The sequence below is a fragment of the Pseudorca crassidens genome, chromosome 15, assembly GCF_039906515.1.
Source record: "Pseudorca crassidens isolate mPseCra1 chromosome 15, mPseCra1.hap1, whole genome shotgun sequence".
In the NCBI taxonomy this organism is placed as follows: Eukaryota; Metazoa; Chordata; class Mammalia; order Artiodactyla; family Delphinidae; genus Pseudorca; species Pseudorca crassidens.
The window spans coordinates 79,491,661-79,509,368 of NC_090310.1; the positions used below are offsets into that span (position 1 = coordinate 79,491,661).

The following is a 17,708-nucleotide window of genomic DNA, read 5'->3' on the forward strand; positions in this document are numbered from 1 at the left end:
CAAGTCACTTAGTGACATCTTAAGGTGAGGCAAAGAACTGACAGGGCACGCTGGTCCCACACTTGGAGGGGACCTTCCAAATCCAGAGTTCCCCTCCTTGGATGGGTTGCCACATGAAAATGAGAAGTCTAGACACTGAATGGACATCAGAACATACTTAATAAAAAGAAAATTTTGCTATGTAATTTTACCTGATATCCATGATTATCCAGTATTTACTATCCATAGTAAGGTTTTTAAAATGCGTGAGAGTCATTCAACAAATATTTACTTAATACCAACTATGTTCCAGGCACTATTTTAGGGGCTAGGTATAAGCAATAAACGCTAGAGTCCTAACCTCTGCCCTAAAAGAGCTTATATGGATATAGAAAGCAGATCAACAATCAATCAACATAGTATATAAGGCAAGTGAAATGTTAGCCATTCGTGCTAAGTGTTACATTCATTTAGTATGTATCTGAGCACCTGTGTGTGCCAGGCACTGTTCTAAATCTTGGAGAGGTGACAAGGAACAAAACTAAGGTGCTGAGGTCCCTTAGCTTTGAGATAAGGCAGATTCTACTAAAAGAGGAGGCGATTTTAAATAGAAGGGTCAGGGAAGACCTCTCCAAGAGAGTACCCTTTCATCTGAGATCTAAAAGATAAAAAAGATCAAAAAGCGGGTGGAAAGAGCATTCCCAGCAAATGGGACAGCATGTGCAAAGGTCCTGAGGTGGAAAAGAGACTGGCAGGTTTGAAGAACTGAGAGAGAAGAACATAGTGGAGTGTGTGCAGTGAGCAAGGGGAGAAAGCAGCCACGGTATGGAGGGAATTTCAGTCCATGGGAACGCGAAAGCCACTGGGCTAATCTGTCTGTTGCCATTTTGACATTTCCCAGAATCCCCTTCCCCATGGGTTCCAGGTTCTACCAGTCTTCGTTGCTGTGCATGGGCTTTCTTCTAGTTGTGGCAAGCGGGGGCTATTCTTTGTTGCAGTACGTGGGCTTCTCATTGCAGTGGCTTCTCTTGTTGCAGAGCACGGGCTCCAGGTGCATGGGCTTCAGTAGTTGTGGCACACGGGTTCAGCAGTTGTGGCTCGTGGGCTCTAGAGCGCAGTCTCAGTAGTTGTGGTGCATGGGCTTAGTTGCTCCGTGGCATGGGGGATGCCCCTGGACCAGGACTCGAATCCATGTTCTCTACACTGGCAGGCGGATTCTTAACCATTGTGCCACCAGGGAAGCCCTCTATGCCTGCTTTTGTGCTACAACAGCAGAGCTGAGTGGCCTGCAAAACCTAAAACATTTTCTTTCTGGTCCTTTACAAAATAAGTTTGCCAACCCTGTGCTAAGACATGGCAGGCCTTGAGCAAGGCTTCAATTCCCCCTGTGTCTGAAGACAGAGTGATTTCAGTTATTCTGACCTAATCTTGACACCCAGCAAAGGTTTTATGCAAGGAAATGATGGTGTCCAGCTGTTTGAAGATTCTATTTTTGCTACTGTTTGGAGGATGGCTTGGAGGAAGGCAAGACTGGAAGTAGGGGGATCCATAAAGAGGCAGTTATCCAGGTGAAATACGATGATGACTTCTACCAGGGGGTTGGTGGTGGGGATGGAGAGAGGAGGGAAGATGCAAGATAGATACAGTCTAGAGACACCCAGTGGCAATGGATACACTAGTGTGCAGATCACGATTAAATACTATTCTCCCATAAAAAGAACCAGAGCTCCTTTGAGAAACAGTTAATCTCAGAGCTGGGGCAGGTAATACACAAGATTCACCTGGAACATCTTGTGATACCAGAAAGTAATGAAGTGCTTTAAAAACTATGGGGCCATGTTGAAAGGACACAGGAGCCAACTTGAAGGACCTTCGAATGGCCAAATCTAGAGTGATTTGAACAAACTAAATAAGCAATGAGAATAATAAATGATATGTCAATAAACAAACAGGGGGAAAGGACAGAGCCTTCTTACAGAAATTCCAATTAACAAATGTGAAAGGAATGATAGAATTTGAAAATCACCACTTAGCAAACACCACAGGGATAATTGTTACAGCCAAGAACGGTGGACGGATGCTAAAGTTAGTGAGCAAAAGAATGATGAGAAATGGAATATTTGCATAGTCTCAAAGAATCTCCCCCCACAGTGTTCTTATTAAGGACAAAGAGAAGAAGAGTAACTTCAGAATGAAGAAACCCTATGGACACCACCTTCACCAAGTGACCACAGTTAACATCATCAGTAATGAGACATATTGACTTCAGGTAAGTCCTGATATGATGCACTGAAAAAAGCCACGGGTGGCATTCCTGAAAAAAAAAGTTGCATAACTGCAACCTAATCGTGGGAAACATCAAAGAATTTCCAATTAAGGAACATTCTACACAACACCGGTCAGTACTCTTTAAATGTGTCAAGGTCATGAAAGACAAAGGAAGACTGAGGATCTGTTAGAGGACAACTAAATGAACGTGGGATGCAGAACGGGATCCTGGACCAGAAAATGAACCTGAGTGGGACAACTGGCAGATTTTGAATAAGGTCAGAGATCAGGCGGCAGTGTCGTAGCAAGGTTATTCTCCTCATTTCCACAGTTGTACTGTGCTCATGTAAGATGTTAACATTTGGGGAAGTTCAGTGAAGGGTATTTTTGGGAACCACTATTTCTGCAACTCTTGTCTAAATCTAAAATTATTTCAAAATAAAAACGTTTAAAGCTCCAGGGAAAAAAAAAGATCTGGTTTGGAGAAATGATGAACAGGATTGCTGATCAACAGGTGTGTTGGGAGGAAGAAAAGGGGAAAAAAAGTTACATTCTGCTTTGCATTGTTATCAAGATATAGATACAAGTAAAAATGCCCTAATACATAAGATGAACTGTATAATCATCCCTGAGCAATCTGTCTGTCTATACACCCATTTATTTGTACACAGTAAAATCTACTTTATATGTCCAGTAGGAGTTGTATTATTGGGCATCACTTCACTCCTGAATTTCCAGAAGGGAGCAGGGGAAATTCCAACAGGGGAGGCCACATTTATGAATGTATACCAATGTATACATCTTGAATGGCATACAAGATATGTAAATGTATATCTTGATTTCATTATTATCTAAAATGAGAATCTCTTGTGAATATTTGAGGCAAAACACTGGAATTAGCTAGTATTTATTTTGTGCCTGTCCCAGAGTCTATTGTCACAGGTATTACACAATTTATGGGGGATCCAATACAAAGTTCCAATTATAGCCGTCATTAAGTGAGTACCTACCATGTGTCAGGATCTGGGCCAGGGGCCAAATGCCTTATCTCACTTCATCCTCCCACTAACCCTGTGCCCATCATTTAGATGAGGATGTTGAGTTTCTGGGAAATTAACGAACCTGCTCAAGATCTTACAGTGTGAGGATGAATTGAAGGTATGTGGGGGTCACTGCCCCCAGGCTCTCAGCCAGTAAGTGGCAGAGCTGGCCTGAGATGTGGGTCTAGGCTTCTAACCACAGCTGCAGGGTTTCTGCTTTGTACTCTACTCTTTCCACAATTAGCAGACGGCAGGACCAGGCATGGAGGGCTTACAATTTTGTCCAAGTCAGTGTGCTTGCTCAAGGCAGCAACATACAAGTCGTTTATTACAAGGACTGGACCCTCAAGTCACATATTTTATATCTTAGCCACTCTTGCCAACACTTGGCATCACCAACTGTAAAGGTCTGCAGATCTTACAGTTGGAGACTAGCTCACCTGTCCTTTTCAAGTCCATTTTCTTGAGTCAGCCCCTTGCAAATGGTCTGACCACATGTTTGTCTTTGTCCTCTCTCACCATCTTTCTGTCCTTAGCCCTTTCCATATTCTCCTCTGTTGGATTGTCTTTTTCTTAGTGATTTGAAAGAGATCTTTGTGCATGCTGGATGTTAATAATTTATCTAAACTAGGTGGCAAGTATCCTGCTTGCCTTTAAATTTGCTATTTTGTGCCTTATTGCTATTACTATTATCGGTGTTTTAAATTTGGAGCTGTCGAATCTCTTTTCTTTGATGGTATTTGTGTCTTTTGAATAAACTAAAAATGTATTCCTCCGTATTTTCTTCCACAACTGTCAGTTTTGTTCAGGTTTTGTTAATCAAGGGGGATTTATTTTTGTAACTACAGCAGGGAATCTAACTTTATTTTTTCCAGCCACGTTTATTGGATTGTCCTCCGTCTTTCTTTTTAAATTACATGTAAGATTTAAATCTATTTCAGATGATCATGTGTTACTTTTATAATAGCAATAGCTGAAATACAATTACTTGAAAGGAATAAAATCATATACTGATGTCCTTCTCTTGTGTCTCCCCATGGCTCACACAATGCCAGGAACATAGTACGTGTTCAGTAAATATTTCTGAACCGAAGGTGTCAACTTTTCTGTTTTCTCCTGACAGTATTATGTATATAATCTGTGATATAATCTTCACGTTAGCTATGGCATCATTACAGGCATTTAGGGGTAAGATCATATTATTAAAGATTTTGTTCTTTTAGTGCCAGTTTTTCAGTTAGATTTTACAGAATCCCATTCTACAGATATAAAAACAGGAATGTGAGGTACCAGGATTTTCTGCTTTAAAAATGAAATCAACATAGCGAGTGGGAAGCAGCCACATAGCACAGGGAGATCAGCTCCGTGCTTTGTGACCACCTAGAGGGGTGGGAGGCAGACGCAAGAGGGAGGAGATATGGGGACATACGTATATGTATAGCTGATTCACTTTGTTATACAGCAGGAACTAACACACCATTGTAAAGCAATTATACTCCAATAAAGATGTTAAAAAAATGAAATCAACAAATGGTATATAATCTTCATGCCCTCTTAAGCCCTTAATCACTGAAGGATTATTCATATCACCCATTTTTGGCTATTCCTAAACTAAGCTACTTTGCAGCAATCCTGAATCTTTTCCCAAATAACTAAATGATATAGCAATGAGGGCACGAGGAGTAGCCCTTAGGAGACACTAGATAAGCATTTCTTTTTCCTTCCTTTTAAATATGTCCAATTTTAAGGAACTGCTTCCCTCCATCTCCCCACCCCATCCCAAGGCTCCCATTCATTTTCTGACATGGGCTTTTCAACTGCAGCATTTCCAATTTTTAGGTTGCCCTCAGTTACTGAAAATCCGGCAAAGCTCTGCATTTATTTTTTTGTGGTGCCCGCCCCATCCCCTTCCTTGATCACGGCTGTGTTCAGCTTTCAAGAGTTACATTTAAATACAGGAACAGAAACAGTCTGTGAGGCTATTAGCAGTGAAAGATAATTCATTGGAAATGGTTCCCTGCCTGGCAGTTTTCAAGCAGACTCATCACCCAAAACTAATTATGCTGGGAGCTTTGGTCATCATGAACGTCATCGTCCAATGAGAAGTTACAGCATTTGCTGAGTCCTACGATTTATATACAACTGGTATTTCATATTGATTACACTAATCAAGGCACATGGTATAAATTCCTAACATCCCTGGGCAAACAGTCCAGATTTTTAATAATTCTCCTTTTTGCTGGTTACTGCACTAATTATGTGCTAAATAATGACATTATTATATTATCATATATATTATATATATTATTATTAGTGGTGAAATTTCAAGCGATTTTATGCCTATACAATGCCTACTCTGATGTTGGATTAAGGGGTCGGTGGATTTTATACTTGCAAATTGATACCTGGTCATCAGGACACTTGTGATATTTTTTGCCATTTTAAAATTTAATACACATCACTTAACTAATGCAAAAATATGATCATGGATGGAGTTTTTAAAAGTCCTCCACTAATGCGATAATGATAATCAGCTTATCTAAATTAGCATTGTACTTAACAAAATAACACACAGTTTTGGAGAAGGAGAAAGTCAACTTGGCCTTTCAGCATTGCTGATGAGGGTAAACTGGTACAACCTTTGTGGAAAGCAATTTGGTAACATTTAGCAAGAGCCTTTAAACTGTTCATGACTTTTGACCTAGTAATTCAATTTCTGGGAATCTAGCTGAATAATGCTATATATGGAAAGAGCTTTATGCATTATGATAAAAGCAGCATTGTTTTTAAGAATAAAAAAATGAAAAGAAACCCAAATGTCCACCAAGGGAGTAATGGTAAGTAACATTTATACGTAGTTTTGACAACATGGAGAAATACCATATTAGGTTACAAAGAGGGGAAAATAAAAATTTCGAATTGTGCAGACATTAGCATGTATTACACAATGATGTAAAAACATACTAAGCAGAACAAAAGACTAAGAAAATAGAGTACAATGTTAGCAACTGTTGCCTATGGATTTGGGACTAGATTACAGGTAGTTTTCGGTATTATTTTGTATTTTCCAAATTTTCTATAAGCATGAATTTTTTTTTTTTTTTTTTTGGTACGCAGGCCTCTCACCATTGTGGCCTCTCCCGCTGCGGAGCAGAGGCTCCGGACACGCAGGCTCAGCAGCCATGGCTCACGGGCCCAGCCGCTCTGCGGCATGTGGGATCCTCCCAGACCGGGGCACGAACCCGTGTCCCCTGCATCGGCAGGCGGACCCTCAACCACTGTGCCACCAGGGAAGCCCCAAGCATGAATTTAATATGATAAAAATGATTGACTGTATTGCAATAGTTTTAAATTAAAACATTAAGATCAATATATTCTTTTGGAGTGAAATATCAGTAGTGCATTGTATTGCCCCCAGCACAATATTCCCTGTTCTCCAGAGGTGTGGTCACATTCTCTGAGAATATTTTGTTAAAGGAAAGCACAGGAGTGCAAGGTGAGTTACAGATGAAATCAGGGAATAGATCTACTCTGTGACTGAATTTTTTTGGCAGAAACAAGGTCAGCTGCTGAAATGACTACTGCTCTAATTGGGTAAATTCCTATTTTATCCTGAAGTTAGAATGCCAGAAAATAACAAAGAAACCCATGAAGGTGATCAATCCTTCCATGCTCACATTTTGAAAGACGTTCTGTGCAATTCATAAACTGCATTTAAAGAACTCTTTTCAGTATTTTCCAGAAAATGAGGTTAAAAAGTGTCCAAAGGTGGGTAGGAGGCTATAGGTGCGGAGGAAGAGTGTAGAAGAAGCAAAATACAAGAGATGAGATGTTCATAGAATGTTTAAATTCCAAAGGACTTTACACATTTAATGTATCATTTATATTTAGAACTGGGCATCAAAGTGAATAAACTGGTAAAGTGGATGAGAACCTCTAAGATAAATTTAAAAGTTATTTTTATTTGTAATACTTGCTTGTTGTAAAAAGCCTAACAGAATAGATTTTAGTAAAGCAATAAAAGCTCTCCACTCTTTCCCACGCCTGCTTCACTTACCAGAGACGGCCACCATTAAAGTTATTTCGTATCCTTTAAGACAATATTCATGTACATAACTTTTTTAAAAAAACACCAATGGAGATTAAACTGTACAGAGTACTCTGCAACTTAATTTTACTTAATAATTGACCTTCAACCACTTGTATCTCAACACACATGGGTCAACCACATTTTTTTTTTTTTTTTTTTTTAGTGATGCATGGTCTGGACTGCATGGCTGTTATCATTATTTGACCAGCCCTGTTCTCATGGACATCTGGTTGTATCCTGCTAACTGTTCTTGTGGACAACGCTGCTCTGAACATCCTTGAACATACTCAATTGCATACCTGAGTTAATTCCACAGGAGAAATTCCTATAAGAATAATTGCTGGGTCAAAGGGAACTCACATTTTAATATTTTGGTAGATATCACCAAATTGGTCCCCCTCAAAATCTCCCTCTAGCAAGGCATAAGAATACTCTTTCCCACTATCTGGCTGTAGAATTAAATTCTGTTTACAACGAATAGGCGATTTCTATTCCATTGTGTTCACTTAATATGTCCATTTATTTTCAAAGTACAGGCATTTTTTACTTGACCAAAGAGAAGAGGATAAACGGCAAGGTCTGTGTAGGTTTGTCCTGATTCAAGTAGGTGCATCAGAAATTACTAAGAAAGTAAATCCAATTCATAAAATATGTAATTAATTCCAAAGTCACACATACCAATTTGAGGATTAAGGAAACTCCTGGGTAACTGAGAATTGTTGGCAGTATTAACTACTCATGAAAAAATATAAATTATGATTAGCTAGTCCAATCTGGTGCTTAGCCTGTGCCAGGCACTGTTCTAGCTCTTTACATAGATTAACTTATTTAACCTTCATGACAACGCTATGAGGTAGGTACTACGATTATTTTATAGATTAAAAAAAATGAGGCACAGAGGGTCTTAATATGACCAAGGTCATGCAACTAACGAAATGACAGGCCAGAATTCCAGCCAGGTACTCCGAATGCAGCCTCTGGGCTCTTAACTACCATGCTACATTCAAAGCTCATCTTCAGGAAATAAGGATGCATTCAACAGTTCTCCACAAAGCTTTTCATCATAGCACTGACGATGGAAAACTTCCTTACCTGCCTTGGGTTGGAGGTGTCCCCAACGGCAAGATGCTGTGATGGCTAAAGTACAGGTTAATTTTTTTTTTAAATAAATTATTTATTTATTTATTTATGGCTGTGTTGGGTCTTCGTTGCTGTGTGCAGGCTTCCTCTAGTTGCAGAGAGCAGGGGCTACTCTTCATTTTCAGTGCGCCGGCTTCTCACTGCAGTGGCTTCTCTTGTTGCAGAGCATGGGCTCTAGGTGCATGGGCTTCAGTAGTTGTGGCACGCGGGCTCTAGAGCACAGGCTCAGTAGTTGTGGAGCACAAGCTTAGTTGCTCCATGGCATGTGGGATCTTTCCGGACCAAGGCTTGAACCCGTGTTCCCTGCATTGGCAGGTGGATTCTTAACCACTGCGCCACCAGGAAAGCCCCTACAGGTTAATTTTTATTTTGCTTTTCTACATTTCCTCCAGTGACCACATGTTGCTTTTGTAATAAGACAAAGTCACTTTACAATAGTGACAGTTCTTAAGAACTGAACGCTTTCAATACCGGAAGGTAGCTTATCTTTCCAATGCCTCATCCAACCTCCATACCAACAGCCACTCAGCATCAGGAGGGTTTTGTTTCATCAAACCACAAAACCATGCAAACACCATGACCCACTTGTGTCCGACGACTCTGCCCTTCAAGAGCTCAATCTGTAAAATGGGGCCAGCGTCACCTACGCTGGAGTTGCTGTGTGGAGTCAAGACGTTTGTGAGGTTCACGCACCCTTTGGCACTGGCAGCTACTATCATTATGATTTTGGGGAGCCAACCCCAAAAGACAGCCATGATGACCAATTTTAAACCAAAACGTTTATAGATATAGACACCGACCGCTAATGGTGACTGCCTGTGGAAAGGGAAAATGAGGGGCTGTGAAAGGAGAGAGACTTTTCACTGCACACCCCCTGGTATTGCTTGATTTTTTTAAAAAAATGTCAAGATTATTATTTTAAAAGAAAACATTTTAGGATTGAGGACTTCTTATAAATGACTTTCATATTTCAGAGAGAGGATATGCTGAGCTTTTTAGTTAAGTGAACATTTGACAAATGTAAATTTGCTTAGTATCACTTAGATACTTAAGCCACACTAGAATCTTTAATTACAACAGCTACATGGCTAAGGCTTTTGTATTTGAACTGTAATATAAAACCAATATTTGGAGACAGCACACGTCAGAAAAAAATCCTATTCAAACATTCCATTCACGTCAAAAACAATCAAGAAATAGGAGAGCAGTTTAAAATTATGTATCATATTTTAATAAGCTGTTCTGACTGGCAGGGGTAGTAAACTACAGCCTGGGGGCTAAATCTAGCCAACTACCTGTTAGTTTATTTTTCTAAGTGAAATTTTTACTGAGATAATTGCAGATCCACATGTAGTTATAAAAGTAACAGAGATTCCTCGTATACTTTGCCTTGTGTTTCTCATTTAACCTATCACCTGTTTTTGTATAATCCACGAGCTAAGGATTTTTAAATGGTTGAGAAAATTAAGAATATTTTGTGATGTGAAATTACATGAGATTCCAATTTCGGTGTCCGTAAAGATTTGCGGGAACACACGCACATTCCTTTACGTACCACTTCCAGCTGCTTTTGTGCTGTGAGGCCAGAGCTGAGCAGTTGCAAGTGACCGTACGACCTGCAAAGCCTAAAATATTTCCTACCAGCTTTACAGAAAAGTTTGCTGGCCTTTGGGCTGGAGACTGGGCTAGGGTCAGGAGAGAAATGAGTATCTGGAATGAAGATTTTTCTTCTAAAGACAATTTCTAAACGATGTCTGTACCATTGATTCCCTCAGATATCGATGTTAGAAATTTGTTGCAATGAGGGACAAATGGACAATTAAATAAGAGGCAAATATGTCCAGTTTTTTTCTCAAAATCTAGAGATGTCTATGTGTTTTGAAAGAATTACACACAGGACGTGAATTTCTCTTAAATATAAAGGGATCATTTATCAAAACTAAAAGTAATGAAGGTAGATTGTTTCAAGTCCACAAGTAACCACCAATACAATTGAAATAACCATTTCCCTCCCAGGATGCTTAAAATGAACAAGTGCAGATAACCCTGCACTGAATACTAGAATTATCTGCTGTTATTCATGTGTTACTACTCTCTCAGCCTTGGGTAAAAACCCTACCCTTAGCTTTAGGCTGAAGCCAGTCCGTTGTGACCTTTCCAGAAATAGGTGGTGCAGTGTGAGAGCACGTGAGTATGTGTAATGCCTCGAGAATTTCAGAATTGTTTGACAAACATACACTGTCTATTTTCTATAGGCCAAAGTCCCTCAAACTAACAGGTGAGAATTGAGCCATCTTAAGACAGTTTATCAGAAAAGGGCTGTACGTAGGCATTACAAAGAGCCTTGTTCGGTGAATTCCTCCTAATGCAAGGTCTTTTGGGGGGTGGGTGAGGGGAGGCAGGGGTAAATATTTAAGTCCTGGTGCTACTAGATCTAGTTATGATGGAAAGAACTGCAAGTTCAAATTTTACCAAGAAAACCAGACCCCAGAAATTCCATTAGCATCAGAGGTCTTAACCTAGCAGCAAAGGGACCATGGATAGAATTTAGAGGGTCCAGGGATTTGGATGGGAAAGAAGATGAATCTTACTTCCCTCGCCTCTAACTGAAATTGAGCATTTGTCAGTTTGGGATGCAGGTACCAAACCACAGAAGCATTAACAGGACCAGTGATTCAGTCAGCAAAAGAAATCAGTTATTTTCATATAACATTCTGGTTGCTGTAGCTATCTTGAAATAACATTTATGCGCATCTCTCCTTCAAAATTAAGAGTATGGCTGACCCTTGAACAACACAGGTTTGAACTGCACTGGTCCACTTACACGCAGGTATTTTTTTTTTTTCAGAAGTAAATACTACAGTACTATATGTCGTGGCTGGTTGAATCCACAAACATGGAGGAACTGCGGACATGGAAGGCCAAAGGCCGACTATAAATTAGGTAAGATTAAGCCCTGCATTGTTCAAGGGTCAACTATGGTTACTAACTAGGTCTGCTGCTACAGCCTTCATTTAATATAATGCTAATAAAAATGCCCATAATCCAGGAAATATTCTGATAACTATTTCAATATAACAGTTTTCCTTGGCAAACCTATACATTTTGTTTTATTCTTTTAAACATCACTCAGAGAAGGGATTCAGAGATTCCACTGGACTGACAAAGGGGTCCATGACTCAAAAAGCAATGAAGAAAACTGGCCTTAAGGCAGGTCTCCCAAGCAGGTGGTGCTGGGTATTAGAAGGAGCTCCACTTGGAGGACGCAGACACTGGTTCTAATCCTGACCAACTGCTGGACTTGGGTTCTTTACCTTCATTTCCTTCTCTATTAAAACAGAAACGTCTCAAGGTGGGGCATGAACGAGATCCTATCCACGCGGCCCCTGAGCACAGGCTCAGCTGGCCACTCATACTCTTGGGAGTTCAAGTGCGGTTATCACCAACGATCAGTATCGAAGCAAAATTTGCTCAACCATTTTGTAACCTGCCTGTTGGGGGAATGTAACATGGGTCATTCCAGCAATACTTGCCCCCAGCATGTGGGCAGACAGCCTAGGGACACTTTCCGATCATCCAACAACACCCATATTCAAAATTTTTTCCAATCCAACATCGACCTCACCATTCGTGCAAAAGATCTTGTCATTTTCCTGCCTCGACACTTAGAACTCAAATCGCTCCGTCCCCAATTCCCCTACTTCTGCCAGTGGAAGTCACCCTAGTCTAAGTGGAGAGTCAGGCTGCAAATTACACACAGGCACGGGAGTCCAGCACACGTGGGTCTGACTTTCCTGTGTTAGCTGCACCGAGCAGGTTAACTTTTCTGAAGATTAGCTTTCTCTTGTAACAGCAAATACCAATGTCATTCATTGTAAGGTCTGAGTGGAATCCGGCAGGGAAATGCTTGAACGTCATGGTTCAGGGCGCTTCCTCCTCCCACCCAGAGCCCTGGCTGGCCAGCCCCAGCCAGGAGTCTTGTTTTCAAAAGTTGAGACCTTTTCTGTACCAGTGATGCACACAGGCTCCCTCCTTAGGCATGTTTTTCTTTCCTCACAGGACTGGCTGCGTAATTTGCAGGGCTTGATGCAAAATGCAAATGCAGGACCCCTTGTTCAAAAATTAAGAATTCCAAGACAGCAAAAGCAGAGCACGCACCCGAGTGTGAGGCCCTTCGTGACTGCACAGACGGCAAGCACCCATGAAGACAGCCCTCCTTCACTGGAGCAGCTCTTCCCACCTGGCTGCACATTAGAATCACCTGCAGAATTTTAGAAAGTACTGATGCCCAGGCCCTTCCCCACAGAGACGGATTCCAAATACCTCAGAGCTTTCCAGGTACTGCAGCCCAGAGCCACAGTTGAGACCCACCGGACTAGAGGAACAGAAAGCCTTGGAAGAATGCCATGGGCCAGTATGCACAAAGAACAGACAGAGGGTGCCCCAACAAGCCCTGATAAAACAGAAACGCTCATGTACAGAATACCCTGGGTGTTCAGGACCCGTGCCAGGTGTTTCATAGCAAAGTCATCTCCAGCCTTCAAGAGCCTGCATTATTGCTCAGGGGCAGAGAATACTCATGACTCAGCATCTCCTTGTGGGGTTTTAACTCGGCAAGGCTACTCCAGAGCCACGATTTCCCAGCACCCTTTGCCACAGCCACGGCGTATGACCAGCCATGTAGCCAGGAGAGGTGAGCATAAGTTTATGTGCAACCTTCTAGCAGTGCCAAGAAGAGGGAGGATGGCCTCCCCCTCCCATCCTGGCTCGAGCTTAAGTTGCCACCACCTTGGACCATGTGTTGAAGATGCGGGGCGGGGCTGAGAAGTAAGATAGAAACCACGATGCCCAGTGTCATAAGGTCACAGTACTAGTCCTTGGTTGTCCCCATCCCCTGGCCCCAAACAAAATAAACGAGAAAAAGACACACACGTGAGCCAATTTCTGTTTTGGTGTTTTAAACCAGTCGACTTTATCATTAAGCCAAATGCCTGAAATGGCCCATTTTACAGACGAGCAAACTGAGAATCTGAGGGAAAATCTCTAGCCGGACGTCAGCCAGACAGTAGTGCCAGAGGCAGGGTTGTTCTTACTTCCTTCCTCCTCAACCCTGTTACCTTTTAACAAAAGAAGGCTCCTTTTGGATGGTTGTGTCATCATCTTACTCAGATCAACTTATTACTCTAACAAAATAACAGAAGTTTCTTCACCTTCGTATCTGAACAAGAGGCAGAGACCAGGGTGAGGTGGTTGAGGCGATCCCCTCTGGTGCAGATAGAAAGTGGCACCCAACATCTCACTGATCAAGGTGACTATTTTAACGCAATTTTCCTAAAAACCAAACGGAACGCAGAAGAATCCACAACGAACAAAAACACCACACTCTTAAAGCCAGGTCCAAGTCTGCCCCTGCATGGTCCTGCCTTCATTCCCAGGCCAACTTCTAATAAAACTTCATTTACAAAAACAAAGCAGCTGACCTGTGGGCCACAGTTTGCCAATTAAAAAAATATTGCTTTAAAACGAGTGATTACTGAGTTCTGAGTGCCCCAGGCACACGCCTCCCTTGTCTCACCCTAGTTCCAGCTCTGGATGGTACCCGGGAGAAGGAGATGAGTTAACACGGGTCACGTTCTCAGCACAGTGTCTGGCTCAGAGTAAGGACTCACAACAACACAGCAAGAGGAATTGAGGCGCATACTTTTTAAGAAATTAAACCCAGGGACAAACAAAAAAATTCATGTTCTACAATGTTTAGAAGGCAGCAAGAAACCTTAGTCAGAGGAGAGCATGAGGGTAACATCTTGATTTCTGTACTCTTCACTGGAGATAGCTACACTGACTAACGATCAAAAAGACGCAGCTCTTCCCAGTGCCTAAGCGGGAACTTGCCGATCTCTTGCATGAAGCTGTAGCTCGCTTAAAGGGATCCCAGGAAACTTGGCATTCTCAGTATTTCTCCTGTGTTTTCACCCATCATCAATTACCCCGTTGCTTGCACTCAATAGCCCAGCTCGGGGGTCAGCCAAAGATGGCCCTCCAAATCATGGCCTGCTTTTCGTAAATAAAGTTTTATTGGCACACAGCCATACCCATTCACTTACCTGTTATCTACGGCTGCTTCGGTGACAACGGCAGAGTTGAGTGATTGTGCCACAGAGGTGAACAGAGCTGAGGAGTTTCAACAGAGACTAAGGCCAGCAAAGCCCCCCAAATTTACTATCTGGCCTTTTACTGAAAAAGTTCGCCAACCCCTGGTCCAGGTGATGTCAAACTGCAAACATATTCATTAATCAATTTCCCCTTTCAGATCCATATGGACCTTGCGAAACAGAGCTGGGTGCAGAAACCATGTCAGCGGCCTCTTACCTACTACGGCTGCTTCCCAGCTTTATTTGGTGATTAGCTGTATATTTTAAGTCTCATCCTCATTTTATAAAGTTTTGTTGGAACACAGACATGTTCTTTTTCTTATCGTCTGGCTGCTTTTGTGCAGAGAGTTTAGTCACAAAGGAGACCTAATGGCTCCATAATGCCTCACATATTTACTATTTATATTAAATATTATCTGATCCCAAACTTTTTGCTGACCTCCGCTCTACTGGGCAAGCAAATTTGCCAGGTGATACCAGCGTGGATCCAAGACCCTTGATGCCCATACAGCGGTGAAAAAATGTCTTCTAAAGAGGCTGATATTTTTCCTGTTTATCTGAAGAGCTATAACACCAGAAGTACAAGCAACGTCTATACGATTTCGATCTATCGGTTCCCACTTGAAAGGTCAACAGCCCTTCTGATACTGGAACAGAAACACAGATAAGACTCTTTGACAAACGGCAGAAAGGTGACTAAAGAATCTGTACAATGCACCAGCATTCAGTAACAAAACACTTCTGAACAACCAAAAATAGCTCTAGAGCAAAGAAATGATTAATTCTCTCTGCTATCATTTCCATCTTTTCTTCTCACAAAAAGATCCAACAGTGCGTTCTAACTCGCCCGAAGTCAGACTTAAACGGAATCAGATTTGTTCAAACAAAATTTCTAAAATAAGTTCTGTACCTCTATTTCATAAGTGACATAGTCCCCTGCATACAATCTATAAAAAAATGTTTTCACATCCTTGTTTCTAGTGTATCAAAAACAATGGATCTATTCAATGTTTTAAAAGCACAGATGTTTAGCTTGATGAGAGCACACAAGAATTTGTATTAAACAAAGACTGTATTTGAAGAAAAGAACAAAGCAACTTTGGATAAATTATATATCCACTGGCATTCCATGGCCTCCTAAGTTTCCGTCAAGTGAAATGTCCATTTACAAGAGGTTTGGGGTTTCTTGTTTGTTGGTTCAGCAAACACCAAGGGCTTACCGTGATGAAGACACTAGTCTCAGGCTTTCCCACGCATCGTATGTCCCAGAACCAAGCCCAGGACCCACTGGGCCCCTCATCTCTTTTTATGAACCCAAGTAGGCCAAGGTTGAATTTCACAACACACACAATTACAGGCTGAGCTAGCGTCAGCTTGATCTTTGGCGCCACCTACAGATCAAACTGCATTTCGCTTCACTAGAGCACTAACACAGATCTCCTACGTGCATTTACAGAGAAATTACTATGGGGCCGGGGCAGCACCGCAGAACCCCACACCATAACCTGTCTGTGGAAGACCATAAAAATGGAGTGCCCCTCTTACACCATTCTACAGATGAGCTTGCCTTTTTATTATAAGACAACAGATAAAAGGAACCACACAAAAAACGCAGAAGGCGAATACTCATAAACCACCACCCAGGTTAAGAAATAGAACTTTTCCGGCCGCCCCAGACCCTCCAGGTACCCCGCCATCACCTTCACCTTTCCCGCTCTACAGATGAGCGTAGTATTAGTTTTTCCATGCGGTCTAATTAGTTTCATAATGCCATCGGAGATGGACTGGTTTTAGAACTGGAATCCATCGCGAAGCAACCATCCCTATTGGAGGGAGCAGTGCTCGATGGTCGCCCCCCACCTTGGAACCGAGACAACCTGCTTAGACGATTCTTGGAGGGAAGACAGGGACACGGATGGGGGAGGGTCTCCACAGCGTTGCCTTGGCGCCTGCCTGCCCTCAGGCCACGGTGACTGGGGCCATGGCCTCGCTGGAGCAGGTGTCCCCTCAGCTGGTGACTCAAGTCTGGCTCGAAGGCCTGAGTGCAGAGGGCCGGGCAGGGGCGCGTGTCTGGCGTTCCGGACGGCTGCCCACCCTCTCCGGCGGAACTAGAGGCACTGGCTGGGCTCCAGGGACGTCTCGAGCTGCCCCACGGAGACCAGGGTGCCCAGCTGCCCCGAGGCACCGCTCTCGGGCGGGAAGGTGACCAAGCCCGAGCTCTTGTTCTCACTGTGGTCACTGTGCTGCTTCTTGTGGCACCGCAGAGAGTCGCCCCTGACAAAGGAGGCGCCGCAGGTCTCGCAGCGGAAGGCCCGCTGGGTCACTATCTGGGCCACGTGCTGCCCACCGCTCTCTCGGGGCCCCTCCCTGCCCGGCGGGGCCCGGTTCTCTGTTTTGGCCTCGTCCCTGTGCACCTTGTCGATGTGCTTGGCCAGGCTGCTGGGCCGCTTGGTGTCGAAGCTGCAGAAGTCGCACTTGAAGGGGCGGTCCTTGCAGTGGACCCGGCTGTGCACGCGCAGGGCGGCGGCGCTGGAACAGGAGTAGCTGCACTCGGGGCACTTCTCGGGGTGGTCGGCCTGGTGGAGCCGGCTATGCTCCAGGAGGTCGGCCCGGTCCCGGCCCTGGAAGGCGCAGTGCAGGCACTTGAAGGTGTGCTTGATGCGGATGTGCGACTTGAGGTTCGCCTTCATGGTGCAGCGGACGTCACAGAACTCGCACTTGAAAGGCTTCTCCCCCGAGTGCACGATCATGTGCCTTTTCAAGTCCGAGCTGATTTTGAACTTGGCGCTACAGAGCCAGCACTGGAAGGGGGTGTCCCCTAGCAACGGAAGGTGTGTTTCCATTAGAGCAGGCAGGCAACACAGAACTCCCCCCAAACACACCTCAGAACACCTGGCCGCAGAGAGGTAGCTGGGTCTTTGAACTCCAATGACTTGTCACCTCGTAACACCACCACTTACCACGTATATTAACTCGCTTAATCCTCACGACAATCCTACGTGTGGGTACTACTACCCCCATTTTAATAGATGGGGTAAC

General features: G+C 43.1%; 1 protein-coding gene across 3 annotated transcripts in view; it reads right to left on the reverse strand.

The window, feature by feature from the left end:
* Positions 1-6,602: 6,602 nt before the first annotated feature.
* Positions 6,603-17,708, reverse strand: part of ZFP64 (ZFP64 zinc finger protein) — an 88,025-nt gene continuing 76,919 nt past the window's right edge. The window contains exon 5 of one of the 3 annotated variants that reach the window (XM_067708524.1): positions 6,603-17,487. In XM_067708524.1, the coding sequence (XP_067564625.1) occupies positions 16,778-17,487 (710 nt within the window). In that variant the 3' untranslated portion in view covers positions 6,603-16,777. The remainder of the gene's footprint in view (positions 17,488-17,708) is intronic. The other 2 variants (XM_067708522.1, XM_067708523.1) reach the window with 2 other exon arrangements.